The 21,735-nt window shown below is 44.8% G+C and overlaps 7 protein-coding genes across 7 annotated transcripts; 2 read left to right on the top strand and 5 right to left on the bottom strand.

The window, feature by feature from the left end:
- Positions 1 to 4,955: 4,955 nt before the first annotated feature.
- On the bottom strand, positions 4,956 to 5,534 carry V1513DRAFT_145263 (uncharacterized protein). Its single transcript, XM_066894224.1, has 3 exons — positions 5,474 to 5,534; positions 5,359 to 5,414; positions 4,956 to 5,303 (listed from the first exon to the last, which is right to left on the bottom strand). Exon 3 carries the CDS (start codon positions 5,256 to 5,258, stop codon positions 5,058 to 5,060), a length of 201 nt encoding a protein of 66 aa, XP_066752488.1. The 5' UTR covers positions 5,259 to 5,303; positions 5,359 to 5,414; positions 5,474 to 5,534; the 3' UTR covers positions 4,956 to 5,057.
- A 2,231-nt stretch (positions 5,535 to 7,765) lies between these two features.
- Positions 7,766 to 12,457, bottom strand: V1513DRAFT_417411 (RAVE protein 1 C terminal-domain-containing protein). The gene is made up of 8 exons (XM_066895868.1): positions 12,105 to 12,457; positions 11,927 to 12,040; positions 11,798 to 11,866; positions 11,595 to 11,746; positions 11,339 to 11,536; positions 9,667 to 11,286; positions 9,229 to 9,610; positions 7,766 to 9,176 (listed from the first exon to the last, which is right to left on the bottom strand). Exons 1-8 carry the CDS (start codon positions 12,189 to 12,191, stop codon positions 7,920 to 7,922), a joined length of 3,879 nt encoding a protein of 1,292 aa, XP_066752489.1. The 5' UTR covers positions 12,192 to 12,457; the 3' UTR covers positions 7,766 to 7,919.
- Positions 12,458 to 12,476: 19 nt separating this feature from the next.
- Positions 12,477 to 13,275, top strand: V1513DRAFT_402523 (uncharacterized protein). Its single transcript, XM_066895531.1, has 2 exons — positions 12,477 to 12,822; positions 12,880 to 13,275. Exons 1-2 carry the CDS (start codon positions 12,645 to 12,647, stop codon positions 12,930 to 12,932), a joined length of 231 nt encoding a protein of 76 aa, XP_066752490.1. The 5' UTR covers positions 12,477 to 12,644; the 3' UTR covers positions 12,933 to 13,275.
- On the bottom strand, positions 13,182 to 15,920 carry V1513DRAFT_448453 (uncharacterized protein). Its single transcript, XM_066898540.1, has 3 exons — positions 15,105 to 15,920; positions 13,681 to 15,026; positions 13,182 to 13,624 (listed from the first exon to the last, which is right to left on the bottom strand). The coding sequence occupies exons 1-3, from the start codon at positions 15,610 to 15,612 to the stop codon at positions 13,601 to 13,603; spliced, it is 1,878 nt and encodes a 625-aa protein (XP_066752491.1). The 5' UTR covers positions 15,613 to 15,920; the 3' UTR covers positions 13,182 to 13,600.
- Positions 15,921 to 16,488: 568 nt separating this feature from the next.
- Positions 16,489 to 17,165, bottom strand: V1513DRAFT_448455 (histone-fold-containing protein). The gene is made up of 3 exons (XM_066898541.1): positions 17,003 to 17,165; positions 16,840 to 16,948; positions 16,489 to 16,779 (listed from the first exon to the last, which is right to left on the bottom strand). Exons 1-3 carry the CDS (start codon positions 17,041 to 17,043, stop codon positions 16,618 to 16,620), a joined length of 312 nt encoding a protein of 103 aa, XP_066752492.1. The 5' UTR covers positions 17,044 to 17,165; the 3' UTR covers positions 16,489 to 16,617.
- Positions 17,166 to 17,483: 318 nt separating this feature from the next.
- Positions 17,484 to 18,307, top strand: V1513DRAFT_417422 (histone-fold-containing protein). Its single transcript, XM_066895869.1, has 2 exons — positions 17,484 to 17,586; positions 17,652 to 18,307. Exons 1-2 carry the CDS (start codon positions 17,541 to 17,543, stop codon positions 18,014 to 18,016), a joined length of 411 nt encoding a protein of 136 aa, XP_066752493.1. The 5' UTR covers positions 17,484 to 17,540; the 3' UTR covers positions 18,017 to 18,307.
- Positions 18,258 to 21,684, bottom strand: V1513DRAFT_448462 (Alpha/Beta hydrolase protein). Its single transcript, XM_066898542.1, has 7 exons — positions 21,359 to 21,684; positions 21,042 to 21,289; positions 20,833 to 20,988; positions 20,445 to 20,782; positions 20,257 to 20,394; positions 20,091 to 20,201; positions 18,258 to 20,032 (listed from the first exon to the last, which is right to left on the bottom strand). The coding sequence occupies exons 1-7, from the start codon at positions 21,363 to 21,365 to the stop codon at positions 18,472 to 18,474; spliced, it is 2,559 nt and encodes an 852-aa protein (XP_066752494.1). The 5' UTR covers positions 21,366 to 21,684; the 3' UTR covers positions 18,258 to 18,471.
- Between the last annotated feature and the right edge of the window lie 51 nt (positions 21,685 to 21,735).

Genomic DNA, 21,735 nt, shown 5'->3' on the forward strand with positions numbered 1-21,735 from the left:
CGCGAATGGTGACAGCAAGACTATCTAGGCGGTTGGTGCGTCAGAATTAGCCATGAGAGACTGCTCAGCAGCGGAAGGGACTTGCTAAGCCCTCGTAGACACTCCCTAAGAGGCCTTGTTTTGCTAAGGTATGTGTACGCCAACAACAAAATGTTTTGGTGTTTTTTAATGTATTTAAGCAATGCATCACACTGTCACTTAAGGCTGCTCTAATAAAACTTCCTTACAGAAATAATTAGGGGAATTCAGTCGCAACTCTGAAGCTATCGGAGTCACTATCGTTGCCTTAATGACAGCGAAACACTTCGAAGTAGAAGATTTGACGAACCTAACATGAATCGATTAATGCTACGACGAACAGTTTCGAGGTACCAGTGTGTAAAGAGCCACTTCAGATCTCCACCTATATTCGTCGGCGCCGACTGTGAGTCTATTTTGAGGGAATCGCAGGTCTAATTGCCTGGCGGACTGCATCGAAACTCCGGGTTTTGGTGCAAGATGGAATCTACTCATCATGCGATAAGCAAAAGTTTATTCAAGTATATGCCACCACCGAATGAGACACTTTCCACACCTTAGCAATCTCTACTAACCGTATTTTCTTAGCTGCTTACATTGAACAAGGGTTGTGAGATGTTGAAACTCTGTTGCAATTTTAGAATTAACATTATTATTTCATATTTCGGCTCAATTCGATCATTTCTGCAAAGACAATAATATAGTTACGTTTTGCATGCCTCCCCATTCATCCCATATCTTCATACAACCACTTGATGTTGGATGTTTTGGTGAAAAGGCACACGGACAACAAATCGAGGATCTTATGGGGGTTCAAACAATCACATTACCAAGCTCGAGTTTCTCCCTGCATTTCGGGAAGCTAATCAGGTCACCATGACAAAGAACGACATTCAAGGAGGCTTCGCTTTGAACCTACCCAGCTGGAACTATTGCCAGATCGAGTTCAGTCCTGAGGCGGGCACGTACCCCATCAACGACCGCCGTGCCGTCGGTGCACTGCGGCGGACTCTCCGCCGGGTCGGCCTTCCGCTCGGTTGCTCGGTGCTCGGCTTTCGCTTGTTTTCTTTATTTGTAATCATATAAGTTTTCATCAGTCCTTTTTGTAATTCTATGTCTTTATTGGTCTGTAGAGGCTCGGACGGGGGCGCAGGAAGAGATCTTAAAATGCGCTGACTCCCCGCCTAATCCTCATAGTTAATGTTCTAACAAGCTATCCAGCTGGCGTAGCATAGAGTGCAAATCCCACCGACTCCTCCTCAAATTTCCGCTTGAAACACCATATACTATAGCGCATCTTCAAACGTAAAGAGGTCTGTCTGATAAAAGTCCGAATAGCAGGGCACCAGAGTAGTTCGCCAAGCCCCCATCAATCAGGCACTAGATCGACTTATCAAGTGGTGCCGAGATGGTGACGCATTCGTCCCAAGCGGAGGTGTAAACCTATTAAACGGCGGCTCAGGCCGCAAATCGGTGTCTCCAGCGCAGTCGAAGCGTTTCAGCATGGAGGAAACCTTACGAAACCTTACAGTACAAGGAATGTCTCTAGAGGTCGATAAACTGATACGCATCAAACGAGGAAGAAACGATAAATTAGGTGAACACCAAACGTAACAAAGGCGATGTGGCAATTGAGGCGAAACTGGTCATAATACTCGATCGAACGTGCAGAAAAACTTAGGAACTCGTAGAATTTTTAAATTAACTTATTTTAATAAAATTGTATCTGTGATGCGGCACTACAGGTGTGGCTCACTGCTTATGGAATGCGTTACCCATAACCATGTGCGTTATCTTGACTTTTTTCAATGATCAATCTCAACCAAAATTTGGCGTCCGATATTGCAGATTGGTTACAAAATGGTTATCTGATAGTATTACACGACTTTCTTTTTAAGTATCCCTGTCCAGTCACTGGCTATCTATTTAGTGTTGACCCAATGTCCGGAGACTCAAGCGTTCGTGCGTGGTCGACAGCCCGTCTGGATGGAGAAGTCGTTTTTGAGCGGACAACGTGGAGGAATCGGAAGACAGGGTTCAGGCACAAATACGCACAAGACAAAGCTTCCCACTCCAGTCATGTAAAGAAAATAATAACAATTACGCATATCAGCTTTGATCTAACAATCCATGCACTTGTAGCAACAATCATGTTTAAATTTCAATGCTATTTGGCCTCAACACGTGGTTTATAATGGTCAACTTTTCGTAGAACGGCAAACGCTAGCCGATGTGATGGCATCCCTGTTGCAAGAGAGATAGGCTGGTGCCCACGTGAGCATGTTGCATCGCACCTCTCTCTGATTGCAGCGCAGCAACCCGCATCTCCCTTAATCAGCCTCCACAAGGCTCTTTGTAGGCCTTCTGCTCACAGGATGAGATACAGTGGATGTGGTGATGTCATGTTGGGAGGCAACGAATAGAACAAATGTACGCTGAAGTGCCGGAAATTTAGGTTTGAGGAACTCGTGGTCCTAATCGGTTGGTGGTGCTTCGCATCCATGATTCTGAGGTCTGGGTTGATTGTTTATATCATCGTTGTTGTATATATGAAGCGAATCAGGGAGATTAAACCAAACACGCGTTTAGTTTTTTTTTTTTAAACGTGATTCATTGCACAATAATATGATGAATTTAGAAATCTCTTTCATCAAGCTGCATTCTGTGCTTTAGGGCTGGGTGCATTGACCCTCCTTTGTTCCGGACTGTTTCTGAGAAAATATGAAAAATCATGGCTTTGTCTCATAACATTATCCTTGCCCTTGTCGGTGTGATCTCTTGCGAAAGACTTCTTCCGAACAAAACCAATCCAACTGGCGCTTCATTAAAGTTGACCCTCGCCAAGAAACTTTGTTGTTCGAGGCATAAATATACGAAACGCCGTCCCCGTACGGAGCATTGTGTCCATACCAAATCTTATTCCTTTCGTTGTAGGCATCCAAAATGATGGTGTGATGAGAGCCACACAAACTGCGGACCTCTTTACGGGATCCTCATGTCAAGCAACTGGAGGGTGACTGCAGGATGGTGATGGGATTCACTGCTCATAGCTTCAGGATGGTACTTGCGGGGCTCAAATTCGGCTATAAAATGTCGTGCAAAAGCTCTCTGACGAATGATTACTTCGTAATATTGAACCATACCTCCGGCAAATTGTCATAAATTGCTCTCTATTTCCGCTTGTTAGCCATGCGCCCCCTGATCAAGTGCTCGCCAACCTAGCACGCTAATCGGCTGATATTGGATTGGCTAAATGGCATCGTTTGCCTCCATGCGCTACTTTTACCCGGCACAACTAGTTGTGTGCCACTTCTCGTCGGTTATCTAGTTGTTATATTTCATGTTGTTGGAGTGCATGCATACGCTGGTGTTAGATTATTAGATGGTTTGATATTCTCTGCTGATTTCGACTATGCATCTCAATCATTGCATTATAGTTTATTGTAAATTATGACTTTCTCGCTGAATTCATACGTCACCGATTGCTTTCTTCCAGGTTGATCAATCAATGTACATCATACCCGCACCAACATAAAAATGCTATAATAATACCTTCAAGAACAGACTCAAAATATTAACGGATCCACTTGCGCTTATTCAGCGGCCTAGTTTAGATCTCAGTTTGACGCTCAATGGGAACATTGGACGCCAATGGTCCAGGTAATTCATGATACTAAATTTGTGGAAAACATGCCCGTCGAAGCCACCACGGGAAGCAAGCTGGATTATAATTCTCAGCTGAAACCATTACTGGGCAATCTTCGCTGGCAAACAATATGTGCGGACGGCGAGATGTTTGATTCGTATGAACCAGATAAATGAACTGCTTGATTCAGACGCGGAGCTTCTTAACGGTACTGAACTTATTTCTCTCTAACTATGGGGCTAGACATGATTACAGGAGCTTTTGCTGGGCTCTACCAGCTGCAATCCAAGTGTGATTCTCAGAGCAGAAAGCCCTGTGCGATCCTCCGGAGGATCAGAAGTTGGCTTTTGTATTGTCCACTAGTTCGTGAGTTTATAGGCCACTGCTCGAAAATCACGTCGACCGCATGTTCAGTTCTTATGGGCACGTTAGCTCCTGGAGTGCTTCAATTTGCATAGCAACTTCTAGTCAAATTATTTTGTTCGGAGCCATCCTTGGGTGACGCATGTGCAACAATGGGAATATGTTCGATGTGGCCCCTATTTGCAGAAAGGTTTGGGACATCAAAATTTCCTTGTGGTTTCACCTCTGATGCGTCAGAACAGTCTTAAGATGAGGCTCTTGATGAAACTTCCGGAAGCTGGTGATGTACTCCCATTTAAGAGAGACGGAGCAGGAATCTCTGTACGATATTATGTCCCAGATGACCAGATAGTGGAAGGCTGTCATAACGCAGTTATTTGCCGAGCGTCTAATCTTTTCTCGTTGTCCAGAACATCATGGCACATTACGACTGGCGAAAATTGAGACCTGGAGACTTGTTTGCATCAAGGACAGTCTTTTCACAAGTCAACCCAAGGACATTCCCGGACAGAGATACAGTTACCTTTACCGCCGCTTCTGCCAACTCTTCTAGACCGGATCATAATTCCGCGAGGTAAGGGGAAAAATATTGGTTGCTGACTTTTAGTTGACTTACTTGTTTGCTGTTAGTACAATAGAAAGATTTCCTGAGTTATTGCCTATCTCATGTTCGAATTTATATGCTAGTTGAGTTAGGACCATTACACATACCACAAAACTCCACCAGCTAAAGAGGAATAGCACGTCATAACTTTCTTCGGAGAACAATAAGTGTTATCAGCACTGCTCGAATAATTTAAACTGACAAGTAGCCAAGGAAGGGGCTCGCACTTGGTCAAGAGACTTCGGCGACTTTACATGAGGTAGTGCTTGGAGTAATTTAGCTCCAACCACAGGCAAAAGCGACTCAATTTAAGTGAAATGTACTCTCCACGGGCCTAAATGGCATTGTCTTACTAGTAATCATAGAATAACAGATGTACTTTCAAGGCATGTCACCAACTACCCACATGGTAGCCATACATAATCCTCAACCCAAGCACTTCTTCTTTGGATAGATCAGGTCAGAGTCACGCTCAACATCTATCGATCTTATTTCATGGACATCCTCAGTGATTTCGCCTCCTTTGATCACACCCAAAGAGCCTGTAGAGTAATCTACTACATATTCACGGTTAACATATGAGCCGTACTTAATAACCATACGGCCACGACGTTTCACATCCCACATATGTGCCAAGTAGCAAGTGTATATCCATCCAGGTTAAGCTATTGTCTTAAGATAGTTAACGTCTGTAAACGTAAATGGATTGCTGTTAAACTCCACTTACAGCTTCCTTCATACCACCAACATAGGAATTGTTGATATTTTTCTGATCCAAGGCTTCTATAAAATAAGACATCATAAGGTAAAATAGTAGACAGCGAGCAAGTTTATTCACATACCGACGTTCACCAGGAGGCTTAGCTATAGATTCCCAGAAAATATTGATTAACGCATTTTGAATCTCATATGTACGTCAAGACTACGGTTGTTATTGTAAAATCATAGAAACGTTGCTTTTTCTACGGTACCAATATTGGTGGTCCAAGCGAGAACTACAAATTATTATGAAAATAACCCTTATCAATGCTTCGATAAAGTTTGCATACAATAAGGCGATAAGACTTCCAAAGGAAACATCAATCCTTCTACTACACACCTTTCCTGTGCTAGGCGACACTATCTGTCCCAATACCTCTCAGCTGCCTCTTGCATGCCAGGGTTGGCAACCTAACTGGCCAAAGGTGTGGTAATCAAGAGCGAATCAATATATTTAGCCTCTCTATACCGAAGTAACCATATTCATCTTGAACAGATCTGTACCTGAACTTGGCTAGTCTTAAGCTGCGCGTGCACACTTTGTGAGGATCTACTAAACTCAAAACCATGCTCCAAATCAAACGTTGGCTTTTGCACGGTACGATACGTTCATGGGCCCAGTTGTCAGAGCTCGGAGCTTCACGAAGTCGTGTTTCGGCCTGGAACTTGCTTCACGCTACGGCCACAATGACCTGCCTTCGTAGGATATCTGGCCGGCAAGTTCGTTGCGTGATAAGAAATGTTGCGTTGCAAATGACGGCGCCGACACACATCCAAGAAAATAGAGAAGCCGACAAGATATCTAGGCAAGATAAGATATCCTTGGCAGTGCAGACAACAGGACATATAATTAATTGCATTTTATCCGCTCCTGTTCCGCCGAAGATAAGGGTTGTCGGCTTTCAAAACAAAGTTTGACCACTGTCGTACAATTAATTATCGGATTAACTCGCTATATCCCAAACTTTTTCTATGTTCGTGTCAGGCCTTCTGATGTGCTGCCCCTCTGACATCGACATCAATTGGAGATTCATGGGGAATATATCGACCATTCCTCTATGGGACTAGCGTATGTTTGATCCGTCCAATGTGGGGTACTGGCGACAATTATGCAACCAAGAAAAGTCGGCGGGGTCACATGCGTCCCATAAACTTGGTCTATGGGTGATTCAGACCGTATGTTAAACAAAGTAACTGAATCCAGGATGGGTCAGTGATGGGGCCATGATTAGTCTGGCACTAAAGCGCATGGGCTGAGGAAACAAAAAGAGATAGGAGTTGAAGATCCTACCTAAGTTTCCAGAAACAAACATAAAAGGCAAGGAGCTGAATGAAGTATACAGTGACAGGTGTTGTAGAGTGCTAGGAGAATAAAGATGTCGTTACATTCTAACGCTACAGTATGTCTTGATTTATTCTCGTCTGCCACCTCCTCGAGCTATTCAATTTTATTCGCTCTTTTATCGTTTTTCTCTATCTTAGTCTAGACATTGAGATAAATTAAGAACCTTAACGATCCATCATCATACACTATCTATTGTCCTTCGCTTTGCCTTGCCTTCGTGGGCCTTGCTTTCAGGGCCTGTTTCAATTGTCACACACCGTCACTGAGATTTTTTGTCATATTAGGCAAGCGAACGAGTGATCATTGAAGGATTTTGCCACACTAACTGCACTAAACTCTAACGCTTTCGTAACAGTTTTGTGTAGCAATGTGACCCTTGTGCGCCTAATGGCATTTCATACAGATACAGACTAAGAATTGTATTTGAGCACTCACCACCACTAACAGTTAAGGCAAATTGAAGCAATGGCCTTGTTTCGGCTCATTGCCCAGTATGAAAACTCGACTACATGATTCGTGAGTCGTGACAGTCATTATCATGTCTCAATATCTTCCAAAAGACAAGTAGCATCAAATTATTTAGACACTTAATGCCAAAATGCGACTCAATTACCTTGTGGATACTAAGTCATTTGCGTCATCCGTACATCTTTGCGACAATAATCCGCAAATTGTCGTCACTATATCTATTTGATTTGTAGCAATTCCCTGGGAAGAGTCACCGATAGGTCTTTCAAGCTCCAAGCATTGAGACCAAAAGGAGTAAGTTTTATTCTGCACATCTCCAAATATGACGGCTTGTCAAAGATTGGAATTACCAAGTTTGCCGGCTCTCGTTACTAACCTATCTAGGACTAGATTTTTTCCAAACTGATGCAGAGAACGCTGGCGAGTGCTAAAAATATCGATATTCGAGGAGAGTGCACTCATATTCAGTGGTTTTGCGATCGTTGGCGATTGTAGGATATTATATCTGATGCCGTCGCATTCGTGGCATTCCTCATATCAATAACTCTGTAAAATGCTTGTTGCCTACTCCATTCCGTGGCTATATTAACGTATTACGCTAACTCAAATTGTATTATGACTGGTTAAAATAAAAAAGAATGCCAAATTTAATTATATTGCACATGGGATAAACTACTCGACCCAAACATGAGAAATAATACATTGATGCACAATAGCTAGCCCCACATATCTAAAACACTCTTTGATGGAACAGCTTCAGTTCCAAGTTTATCCACAAATTTCCAATTTTTCGTCAAATCAAGGGCCAAAATGTCGCAACCCATTCTATCATACAATTTTGCAATATGAAGAACAAACTGGGTTTCCACTGCCGCTGTTATACCAATGCTCTCATGAATATCCTTTTTTAGAGATTCCCTGATTTGTTGATATAAAACCACCAGCACTGGATCTTCCACAAAAAACATTTTGCTCTCTAAATCCTCTGGCTCCGATTCGTCAATATCAATTTCATCTCTAAAAGAAGAGAAGATGCATTTCAGTGCCAAATCTTTCCTCTGACAATTCCAAAAAGCCCAGCTAGCAAGCCACCTGTCGCCTGTGCGGTAAGCCATAGGGAGAATTTCCTTCTTCAACAGCTCCATAAAAACAGGACCTTCATCCCCTCCCTCATAAACACGAGCAATGGCAATGGCAAGCTGTATATCATACAAATTCCGCACACATACGTTAACTGCATCGCGTAGACTATCACCAAGCAAGAAGAAAGCCGCAGCATACTCATAACGCTGTTTGCTTAAAAGCACATATGCGTTCTTGAGAGCGGCACTTTTCCAACGCGGCTCGGCAAAATTGTTTGCCAAAAATTTTAACATGACTCGTTGTTCTTTATGCCACGTAGCCATTCGCCACAATCCCAAAAGAACTTGCTTTTTCTTTAATGCAAGATAATAGAGCGTACAATCCACGGGATTCCGAGGCTCGGAGCTCGTGTATATTATTCTTGCCAATGTCTCGAACTGTTGCCGAACCACGCTAGGATTTTTCAGCCACATAAAGATGCCACATTCTCTTGCTTGTTGCCAAGTCATTCTCCCATTGAACGATTTTGAAACTAGATCCACAAGAATCTCCTGTGACTGGGAATGGAAGGCCCAATTATGATCACGATATGGCATTTGCATCATCGACTCACGATGAAGTACAAATAAGCGGAATGAAAGTAAATACCGGACTCCATTTTCGTCCAAGGAACGACGATGCTCCTCAACTTGACCCATTCCTTCAATCATCGCCGCCAAACTAATCTGTTGGTGACTCGTCAGATAAGGAAGTGACACTTTAGTTAAGTACTCATTGAGACTGGTGGCCACTTTTTCATTGAATATAGAATAGTCTTCCTCGTCCGAGAATTGATTGGAAAATAGTCGCGAGTACTTCTGCGATCGAGATCGCGCTGAATAAGAGAGAGCCTATCCTATTAGCATTGCTCGACAACTCCTTCAGTCATAGCATGAGACATACATTGCTTGTCGTCGCCGGTTCTATGAAGTCATAAATATCCATTCCGAGAGTACTATCAATATCCGCGATATTGGCATCTGAAGTCACACTGAATTTCAAGGCCTTAAAAAGTTGAACGAATATTTTTCGAGTAGGATCTGTTTTCCCGACAAAAATAGACTGCGCAACAAACTGTGGATGGTATATAGGTAACGGACCATTTAAGACTGATACGATGTCAAAGATATTCCGCAAAGGCATCTTATGGGTTGTGAGATGCAGTGACTTAATAGCCGCATGAGTATCGACCTTTTTGTCATGCGTGAACAATTGGTTTCCGGAACCGATGACAAGAGTACCGTCATCAAGCCAAATTGAATCACCAATAGCTCGTGGAGTGTATCTAATAATTAGTTAACAACACCAGCACTGACAATAATACTTCGTTGCGGTGCTTACGGTCGAATTTTTATTTCTCTGAATGAGGCCCATGCAGGAAGTTCCCTTGTGTAGTCGAATCGCAACTGACAGTAAAGCAACACCCTATTAAGGAAGCCTACAGCCAATATACTCTGAGAATCAGGAGTTGTCGTCCAATCCAAATCTTTAATAGAATCAGAGCTTCTAAAATTCTCTTCATACTCAAGATGCTCTTCGCCAATATCCCAAATTGTCAACCTAGTTGGAGCAGCCTCCACTATAGCCATTTTTTTGAACGAGCTCCCCTTGGCCAGACTGAGTGCTTTAATACCCGTATCAACTTTCGCGATTTGTAGCCAGTGAACGGTTGCATCGTCTGGGGCTAGCCTTGCGGTCCATGATCGAACCATTCCTTGGCTCGATATGCTATTGACTACGTCACGGGTATATGCATCAATCGAACCAGTTAATTTTGCATTCCATCCAACCGGATCAACAGACAATACATGCACCAGATCATCCCCAGCGGGAACAGGGAACTGAAATGTGCCCAGCTTCCGAAGTAAACCACCATGCCTTAATCCTGCTCCATAGGAATGTCCGTTTGTGGCACCGAGTGTAACCTTCCCGTTGATATACGTTCCAAAATTTACTGAGTTATGATAATCAGGTGGTAAGAGAACTTCCCAGACGACACCATGTTGATCACTGAAGATTGCCACGACATGCAGAAAGCCTTCCGTGGCATTAGCCTCAGGTAGCAGAGACAGATTCAAAATTGTCTTACGACCTAACGATGATAACGCGTCGTATGCAATTCTTTTTGCCTTTGGTGTCCTGCAGTCCCATAGCACTAGATCCTGACTTTGCATCGTAACAACAAATTTTCCGCCCTCTAAAATCACTGACCGTTGAACCTTATCAGGAGCCATTATAATACTAATTGGATCTAGCATAACAGTGCCAAATTTTGATCGTGGTACCCAAACAATATTTTCTGCATGATTACTAGACGAGAGCATTGCCTTCCCATCCGCTGTCCTGGTCAAATTTTGAATGGACTTATAGTGGCCAGTCCAGACGTGTCTCAGTGCCAACCGGTTAGGCTCTGTTCCAGGATATAACAAGTCGGAAAATTTAGAATCGTAATGTCGGATTGTTCCATTGAAATCATGGATAAGCAATACAAAGTCAGGTTCCTCAGGAGTGCTGGCGCCGAAGCCCAAAAATGATAGATGCTGGCAGTGCCGAGGAAAATCTTTCATTGGTGTATCTTCATAAAAAATATCGAAGATGCTGAACGCTTTACGGATGCGCGATCCAATATTTTCTATACCCAAGGCAGCCATGCGACCGTTCTGGTCAAAGACTACACACACGTCCGGATTCTTGCTGGCGATCTCAATCAACTTCTGCATCTTCTCGTTCGAGGCATCGTCATCTTTAGCATTTCTAACTGCAGATTCCGTAGCACGAGTAAAATCCTTGTTGTCAATAATAAATGTATACCGGATATCTTTTGGCGATGATCGCGGAAGAACATCAAATAAGTCCAAAGACGCCCACATTTGCATGTATGACGACTCGATGCTATCCGTAGGCGCCCATATCCGTAATATTCCGTCAGCACATACAGTGTACAGAATATTTTCCATAGACCTTCAGTATATTAGCCAGCAATCCAGAATCACATGCCGTGACTAACACTTACTGCGCTCGACTAAATGGGCGTCGCCATCTTAATCCGGTTACTCCTCGTGGATGTGCCAAATATGAAAAATCGAAGTCTACATTTGATGTATCATAGGAAAACCGCCGCCAAACTTTAACTAATCTATCATTTTTCCCTACTGTTGCAGCCAAATATGCGTCGAACGAAAAGGCGGATATTATTGCGGGCACTGCGAGTCTAGGCAAGTGTCAATGTCAGTGACAACCCATCGGACGTAACCCATATTAGGACTTACTGCTTCTTCCACAATCTTTGTGGACCGTCTTTGAAGATACTCCACAAAGATATCGTCCTTCCCGATATGAAGATCTCCTTCTCAGTTCCCCAATTCACGCCCGTGGGGATACCGTCATCGAGATCAAGATGGATAGTCCATTCTAGAGCCCACTACATTCGAAGTTTAGAGCGATATTCCACAAGTTCGACGACAAATCTTACACGTAGCAGCGATCCTCGCTCCTCTGAAGGGACGTATATCAATACCTTTGGCCCGGACACTATGGCAATCTATATAGAGGTATGAGTGATGTTGAACTTGCGAAATCAAATAGAAATGATAGCCCATACCCGCCCTGTGCTTTCTTCAATTTCCAATGCACCACCATCGCGGTCCAGATATATCGTCTGTCTCAGCACTCCGGGCTGCGAAAGCACCACTAAGTTGTTGCCAGACGAATATGCCTAATAGACATTAGCCCCCGGCCAAACAGTTCGCTACCTAAAGTCTACTAAATAGACAACGCACCAAGAGTCTCAACCCTTCCCAGTACGCCGTACTCAATGCTTGATGCAACGGATTTGGCTTTCCTGGATGTAGACCAGGCAATGACATGGCCACGAACGCTACCAGTTAAACTTTGTTGAAACCAACTTGATGAGAGAGCGGTATACCAGGGCAATTAAGAACATCCACTAATGACAATTGCAAAGAAGAGTGTTCCAGTATGTCGGGAGCACGGGGCTGTCATTAAAAAGCAGGGCGAGTGTAGTATGCAGTGATGACCTATTAGCCAAAAATCGATATCAGACGAACTCATGCCAGAGGCACGGACGAGGCACGTCGAAAGGCTACCGTACAAATGGAGCCTTTTCAGCGCCGAATCGCTCCACGCCTGACAGAAATCACCGGGGTTAGTACCATTTTGCAACTCGCCAACTGTACCTCAGATTCCTTCGTGTTACAATTGTCCGCACGAATATATTGATGCTCATGCGGACGAAGCCACGCCTACAAAGTAACTGCTTATTAGACTGTATTCAAGGATATTTCTTTGTATAGATTGGCATGGGGAACAAAGATCAATACTTTAGTGACGCCGACAGTATCCTTGGTGGGTCTTCTGACGATAAATCAGATGCGCAGGCAGAGTGGGATGAATCTATTCGGGAATTGCAAGTCATCTTGACAGCGCTGGTATTTCCTGTCCTTGGAAGATTACTCGGGCGCCAATGTGCTCTGAAGAGTATGGAGTTATAATACCAGTTTTTACGGAGCTGATCAGCTAACACTATGTTATTAGTGTTCACGCGCTTCACAGTTTATCGATTGCTTAAGAATGTCCGAAATTCATAAGGACTCCATCCAACGCTTTTGGACACTTGTGAATGCTATGAAATTTGCAATCTACACATCAATATACAGCAGTCTCTGGATGACGACGATTGCAGTCATGCTGGGACAAGTTATCACGACTCGAATCCGCAGGAGCGCCGTCCCATATTGGTCATGTTATAGTCGTCCGAGGAAATGCACATACTGTTACTATTACTATTAAGGTTGCGTGTATGACAGAATACTATGGCATAAAGATAGAGTATTGGCCTTACGACGATTAGATCTAGATAACATACCTTGTTATACAGAGTTAACATTGAAGATCATAACATACAATACAATAAATTAATAATCACGACAAAAAAGGATAGAGAATAATCCCATTAACAAACTGAAGGATAGAACGCGTATAAAATGAAAAATTTACTCACTCCGAACACCAGCTACAAGTTATACAACCAATCAACCATGATGCGCCATCAACCAAACATTCCGAGCAGTATTGTACTAATTTACACCATAGCCCGATATCCAAATAGCTTATAGGAAACACTTTTGTGCATCATTCTTCTAACAATGTTATACTAATCCTCTTATATAAGAAACCACTCATACGCCCCCAAAATGCAGTTCAACTCCCTCTCAAAGAACGTCCTTCCATTCATTACTTTCCGTCCTTCCATTCATTACTTTCCCTTTTCATGTTTGACCTATTACACAGTCAGATTTTCCTCACTTGTCTAGACAACAATTCGACAAAACTTACTCTAATATGCCTAGCCAGGGCGTCATGTCGTGAAAATGTCTTAGTATCGTCGCCACATAGCTCGCATTTAAAAGTCCTTCTATTAGACGCGTGAATTGTCTCTTGATGACGAATAAGATCGTACGGTCGAGAGAAGACCTTGTTGCATGTTTTTCCCGTCGCTGGATTAATCCACGTACATCTATGCGGACCAGTCTGTGCCGATAATGGAATCTTTTTCCGAGGCGGAGTCAAACTATGAGTACGCTGATGTAACTGCAAATGCTGAGTTTTTGGAAACCGCTTGCCGCAATCTGGACAGACAAAGATGGCCGGTTCATCAGTCCCTTCTGGCGCCCTCGCAGCTGGTGAAGATATGTTTAGACCGCGATCTACTGACGCTCCGATATGCTTTGAGGCAATCGATGATGCGGTAGATGCAACATTCGACGTCGAAGAGTCGCCATAATCGGAGCCTCCCGGAGACGATACCGCTGAAGATTGCGTCGGCGTACCTAAGCCTTCACTATGAGGTTCATATTGACCTTGCGACCGCGGATACGACGTCGGTCTAGCGAACAATTCAAAATCTGCTAACTCATCACCAGATTCCACATCGGAGGGATCCTCCAGTTTCGCGTTCATGCGGCTGCTCGATGAAGAGCTCGGCGTGGTCGCAAACAACCGAGAGGTGCCAACTTGAGATACCTCATGCTCTGAAATAGTTCCTTCACCCTCAACGTAGTCCAGCAGGGCCTCCTTAGGAGATATTGTCTTTGCGGTCGTCTGTTCCATGAGCTGCGGTGGCCGATTTAATGGTAAAGATTGCAACTGCGGCTGTTGCTGCATGTGGTGTTGGTGTTGCTGCTGCTTCTGCAATTGCAGCTGCTGTAACTGTTGCTGCAGCGACTTCTGCTGGACTGGAACAAACTTAGTCTGTGTTGGTAAAGGCTGTGGAGAGGAACTCATAGCCCTCAAGTTGTCCGATGCCTGTTGCACACGTTGAAATTTTTGCTGGTTTCCCATTGGCGCAATGTTAGTAGATGGCAACGGAAACAAATTGTAATGGGACTGAGAATGCATCAGCGGGCTGTCCGGCGGTGGGCCCGGGTAATAAGGTGACGATTTTCGAAATGGTGACATCTCTCTGAATGAGCTAGGCGACGCGGTACGAGTGACAGGTAATGACTTCGCAGTCCAGCTATGGGGCAAAGTGTCCGCGAAATCCAAAAGGAAGTCATCACTAGCAGTTGACTGCACAGGAGACATATTAGGTGAATATAGCTCATCTTCTAGGACGTCGGAAATGGTTCGCTCGAGTTTCGGATTCTTAAAATGGGATGGATGTGCGTAGTCAGTTGACGGATCTGTTGGCAATCGTAAGTATTCGCGGCTGAAATGCTCAAAAGCAGCTTCATCGTCAGAGCTATCAAAATGATGTTCACCTTCAGACATACGCCGGCCGAGCGAATACTGCTTACTCTCGTCATCGGCACAATCCATCCTGCCGGACGGAGGCGTGATATCGTCCCCGTTGGCAAACGGATTACGCAAAACCATACCAGAACCGATGCCCGAGGAGTTGCTGCCAAAATCATCACTCTCAGACCTGGTAACACCAGGAGACGGCGAAAGACCTGGAACAGTCATCGCGTCGTCTATGGCGTCCGACGCACCAACGTTGGGATCGGCACGGCTATTTGCGTAATAGGCTGCAAAAAAGGACGGCTGAGTGGGAGTCGACGAAAGAGAAGTAGGCAGAGACGTTGATTCTCGTCGACGGAAAGTAGGAGAAGTGTTGGTGTTGGCACTCGAGTTGTTGTAGGGATTGGAAGATTGGAAGAACATCGCGTTGTCAAAATCTGCCGCATAGCCAGTTCCTGATTGCGGGAAGTGGAAGGAAGTTGAAGGTCGATGAATGTTTGGCGTATCGTACAAGATAAAGTCAGCCATCGGGGAGGACGACGCTGTGCGCTCGAAGCCGGCGATAGTGGGTGATACCTGCAGATCTGAGGGCTTCAAGGTGATCGATCAAATTGCAAGTCGGATGTGTATGGCACAGGTAGTATGCTGGAGACAGCGGCAAAAATGGAACTATGAAAGCAGAAAAGAGTAATATTGTGCGCTCGACGAGAATCTGAGGAGTAGACCTCAAAAGACGACCAGATGTGATGTGATGTGCTGTGATTAGCTAGCTGGGAGAAGTAGTAAATGCCAAAGAAATAGACTGATGGGTCAGCAGCGCAAAAAGGTGGAGTTGGAGATGGGCGAAGGGCAGGGCAGGGCAAAAGCCTACTTTTATTAATAACACTGGCGCGTCGCCAGGAACACGTGCAATAAAGCGCGGTTAGGGCTGTCATTCTGCACTGGTCACGCTTACGCGACTCTGTCTATCCGCTGCTAACAACGACTAGGCAGCTACGCTGGACAGTCTCTCAGTATTACGCAGTGTTGTGTCAGATGTTCTCAGTCAATTTTGCAAAATCCAGAAGAATCCAGTCGGTTGTGCTTGGTGGTTGGTTCTGCAGCTGGCAAGCAAGCGATGACACGAGACACATTATTCTTCTCAGGTTCAAGGTCAGGGCTTTAGATCCCTCATCGCGAAACCGACAATGACGAAACCGATGACGCACTAAATACGCGCATATCTGGCGCGTTTGAGTGTCACATTTGCAACAACCGTCCCAACACCACGACTTGTTATCATAGGAACGCATAGCGTCCTTGCTGTCATGATTGTTACTGCTACGTCGACAACATTCCTGGCATTGCGCTGAAGTGCATTAGATTTGGAGAAAGCTGCTATCTACGTGTAGATTTGTGCTCACGTTTGCAAATCAGACGATTAGTCACTCCTAGTGTATTCGATAATAATATACAATAACCCGAAATATAATTGCAAAGAACTGTTTCTATTGTACATAAACGCGTAGTCCCACAACCAACAGGATCCCAAATTTAACCGCCGAAACCATACAGAGTGCGTCCTTGGCGCTTCAAAGCATAAACAACATCGAGCGAAGTGACAGTCTTACGCTTAGCGTGCTCGGTGTAAGTAACGGCATCACGAATGACACTCTCGAGGAACGACTTTAGGACACCACGAGTCTCCTCATATATCTAGTACGGCAAGCATTATTAGCACAACTCACGGCAACACGTCAACTCGGCACTACATACCAAGGCAGAAATACGCTTAACACCACCACGACGGGCAAGACGACGAATTGCAGGCTTAGTGATACCCTGGATGTTATCACGAAGAATCTTTCGGTGACGCTTAGCACCCCTTGACAATTGTTAAAAGACGAGAACGCGCAAGCAGATCACATGGATAACATACCCCTTGCCAAGACCCTTTCCACCTTTGCCACGTCCAGACATGTTGATTGAAGATAATAAGTGAAAGTAAGAGTTGAGATGGAAGATTAAAATAGAATAAGAAATTAACTAGGCCCTTGGGGGGGGAGCACGGATATAAAAGGGCGCGACTGATGAGGGCTAGGGGAATTTCATCAAACGGGGGAAGCACAAAATCATGGTGTAGTGTAACGACGCCGCAGACTGAATGACACGACGGCCCACATACTGAATCGCACAACAGCGCACTCTTGCAAAACTCCCAAAAAACAGACCGCAATTTCCACGATTTGCACACCACATTTTTTTATTTTGCGCATGACGCCAAAAGCCACAATTCCACCCAACCGCATTCCCCCCAGCCCCGGGCTAGGGTTTACATTCAGCCCATCACTCGCGCGTTATTTTCCTATAAAGCTGTCCCCGCCCACGTCGCCTATTCTTTTCCTCTCCCACTTGTTCGTATTTCAATTTTCACCTTTCGCCTCTTCACACTCCACGACTCCACACAACAAATTGTAATGGCTCGTACTAAGCAGACCGCCCGTAAGTCCACTGGTGGCAAAGGTATGTTTAACATTTTCTATATATTTATTATATATTGTATATCAGTGCGCTAAACGTGTTTCTAGCCCCTCGCAAGCAACTTGCCTCCAAGGCCGCCAGAAAGTCCGCGCCTTCCACTGGTGGTGTGAAGAAGCCTCACAGATACAAACCTGGTACCGTCGCTCTTCGTGAGATCCGTCGTTATCAGAAGTCTACTGAGCTTTTGATCCGAAAGCTTCCATTCCAGCGTCTTGTCCGTGAAATTGCCCAAGACTTCAAGACTGATCTTCGTTTCCAGTCGTCTGCTATTGGTGCCCTTCAGGAGTCAGTTGAGGCTTACCTTGTCTCGCTCTTTGAAGACACCAATCTTTGCGCCATCCACGCCAAGCGTGTTACGATTCAGGCGAAGGATATCCAGCTTGCCCGTCGTCTCCGGGGTGAACGTTCATAGATCTTGGATTGCTTAAGGATAATTTATTTTAGTGTTATTGTGTTATTATGGCTTTCACTTTATGGTTTCGATGGTTAAGCTAGGGGCTCGCGTTTCAATTAAGTGTATAATAGGATCTTCAATATATGGGTTTTGAGTTTATGTTTACCATAGTTCCGATGTAGTACTTATGCCCGCATCTAATGCATAGGTTATTCTGCCACTTTTCAGTTTTGTTGTAGCGGTGATTTTGGCCGGATTGTAATTGTCAGATCGGTCGATTCTTCAGTTCTAAATATAATATTTACAGAATTTTCTAGTCGTCACTCGTGTCCAACAATAAATGCCCTTCTCGAATTCGGCCCCGTTGTACTCACAACAATCGTTGCGCATCTCCTTGTGTATGTACAAGTACGCGTACGCGACACGTATTCTCACGACTTGATTAATTAACAAAATATCCTATGTTGGACAAGTCATGTTTTATCCTCATTCTTACGTTCTGGACCCTTCTGAGGCTGAATAGGACTCACTTTAGTAAGGTCTGAAATGGGAGGTTGATGGACGCCGTCTTGCTCCAGAGCCGCCAATGACCTCACCAGATTGTTTCGCCGCCTATCCATCAACTCTCCCTCCATAACAAGGTGATTTTGATCCCACGATCTGTGTCTAACTACCTTTCTTCTAGGCTTTCGCCCGCGAGACGAAGCGGGGTTGGGTCTCGAACTTCCCGGAATAATTGGTGAATCACTCTCATCCCTAATGCCCTGAGCAAGTTGTGATGGCTTGGTCTCAACGGTATGAGCCGTGCCATCAATACTATCATTTGACGATAGTGGCGAAATCGACGTAAACACACCACTTGATGATGATGATATGGAAAGGGGGGTCGCGTTTGTAAGCTGTTTCCGAACTGGAATTGAAAATTCGATCGGCGCTTCATTAGCCAACTCCGGATCGGTTTGCCGGCGAAATTGTGACAAAGATTCGGCCGCGCCAGTGCCGGAAGATTGCGGCCTGCTTTGTTCAAAGTCAGAATCAAGAAAGTCGTCATCGTCGTCATCATATTCGTAAAATAAATTGTCGTCATCGTCATATTCATCATGGACAATTGGGCCAGACGAAAGCGGCGCAATCCAACCTAATCCCGACCGAGACAACATGCCCCGCAGTACTCGAGCAAGGGGGCCTCTCTTTTTCGGCTGTGATCCTATTGATACTGACAAGGACACTGGCTTGTTAGATTGTGTCTGTGGACTGGATATGGAGATCGATGGAATACCAGGTGCGGTGCGATACCGCGGCTCATGAACAGCAAACGCCTCTTGAATCCACGCTGCACAGCGAGAGATTGCTGCTTTCGCTTCAGGTAGTAAGAAAGGTATTTGCATGAATCCATGTGAAATTCCTCTAATCAACATGACATCCACAAACTCACTTTCGCTTTGAATAGACGGAGGCTTAGACATCGCGAGTGCCTCATATCTCAGCATAGCACTACGCTTCGCCTCGCGAAGTCTTCCTGCGAAGATCACAGTGTCATCTACCAAAGGATCCACTTCACCACAAATCATGTACACTTTCGGAAACTTAGCTAGAAGCTCAGATGGCGCGTTGACAGGTGACAGAAGATAGTCTGTGGTAAAATCGGGACGACTATGTGGCCCGATGTACAAAATAATCATAGCCCTTAACATCTCCGGCGTAATAATCTTGTCACCGAAATAGGATACACGAGATGTCATGGCCAGAGACGTTCCGATCGTAATTTTCTTCTCCCGTGCAAGCTCGGCTTGCGTTCTTCGGCCAGGTTCACGAAGGTTAGATGCAGTTCCAGCACGACTAAGTGCATCTGCGGTATCAAGACTATTTGGCAGACTGAATTCATCAATATCTCTCATGTCTTCGTCCTCGACCTGTAGTTTACCACTAAGACCCTGGTATATGCTTTCTTTTCGCTTCATGAGCCCAGGACTATTCAGCTCTTTCACACTTTCTTGCCTCAGCAGTCGAATTTGTTCATCAGTCATCCACGAACTATGTTTCATATATTAGTACCAATGCGGTGCACTCCATTGATGCCATAACTACATACTTGAAGTTGAGATCCAGTGCTGGATAGATCATAAGGACCGCAATTGGTAGCCTAGGTTGGGGCAGCGTAGTAAGCAGTTTCAGCATCACTCCTGCAACAAAATTTCCGCCACTGTAGGCCGGTCAGCATTTGCATATTAGCAATCGGTTAACAAATAAGAACCTACGCAGAGTCGCCAACTAGAACAACTTGAGGATCAACTGTGCCGGAGAGCCCAATACATCTGCCCTTTGTTCTAACTATCTCCATATAGGCATCATAGCACTCGTCAAGACTATATGGATACGGGTGCTCTGGCGCTTTTCTATTCAAAAGTTAGATTTACTACAGGCTAATAAAGTAGAACCTACACACCCATAATTGAGACTAATGACTGGGATTTTCAATTTCTTTGCCCATGCACATAATGAGTCGTCGTGGTGTCTCGGCGACATACTGACAAATCCACCACCAGGAAAATCCAACAAGACTTGTGTATGATGCTTGAATGTATGGCGTGGACCGTCGTAGTACAAGTATGCTTTCATTCGCGATCTATAGGGGCTATTCGGAGGTCTGGACATTTCAAAAGCCTTCAAGGTTTGAATGCGCGCGCATGTGAAGATCTTTGCAAGTCTTAAATACGGTGACGTTGACTTTTCCCACGAAATTCTTAAGTGTTCAGCAGTAATGGTAGCTCGCACCTTGCGGACCTAGGAGAAGATTAGAGCAGGTCAAAGAGAATTGAAGTTGTGCGACGCACTTTCTCATCAGCTTGGTCGGCAAAGACCAAATAATAAATGCTAAATAGAATGCTGGCAATATCCCTGACAGCCTTTGGCTTGACCGGCATTGCAGTCCAAAAGCCTGCATCCAAAGCGGTGAGGAACCATGAAGCTCTGAAGAATGATCTACCATACTACAGTCAGGGTTAGCATGCGATGTTAACAGGATGCAAATGGTTGACCATACAAGGTCCGCCAAGGGTTCTGGCGACTGTAGATTCAGCAGTTTGTCGATATTCTTAAGCACGTACAGGCCAGTCATTGTAAGAACGTGGATCTGCCAGGCAGTGGCATGCCTGCTAAGGAACTTGCTGATAGCCGTGATGATTGGAGGGCCATGTCGCGGACCGCGCATTATGTATGCAACCCAGAAGCAGGCTACGACAAGAACCTGCACTTTTTTGATATTCTGAGAAGGCCTCCCTAAGATGTGGTCTACGTCGTAAATAGTGTTAGCTTACGCAAGCACACCCGCATATTAGAATTGTAGAGACAAGTTTATACCGATCATTGTTCTGTAGTTCTCTGATAGGAATCATAACATCAACTGGAACTAAACCGGAGACAGACGGCACAGAGGGTGTTGAAATAGTAGTAAAAATAAGCAGAAGCAATTGGAGGAATGCCTCGTGACGAGGGGGGGGCGGGCAGAGCTAAAGATGGTGAACCAGCCTGGAGGCGAGGCACCCGCCGGAGCCCCGGGGGGTTGCAGCAACAATTTCACATGCCCAAAAAGACCAGACGGGAACCGGACGGATTACCCGCTGACGACAGAACCGTTGTGCTATGGCTCTGAGTTCAAACATATTAGACGGGCACGTGTCATGAAGAGGATGGCGCGTCTATGGAGAATAATAATATACGCCCGTAAGTGTGGCGTT

The sequence above is a fragment of the Lipomyces chichibuensis genome, assembly GCF_038497645.1.
Source record: "Lipomyces chichibuensis strain CBS 12929 unplaced genomic scaffold V1513scaffold_26, whole genome shotgun sequence".
NCBI classification, from domain to species: domain Eukaryota; kingdom Fungi; phylum Ascomycota; class Lipomycetes; order Lipomycetales; family Lipomycetaceae; genus Lipomyces; species Lipomyces chichibuensis.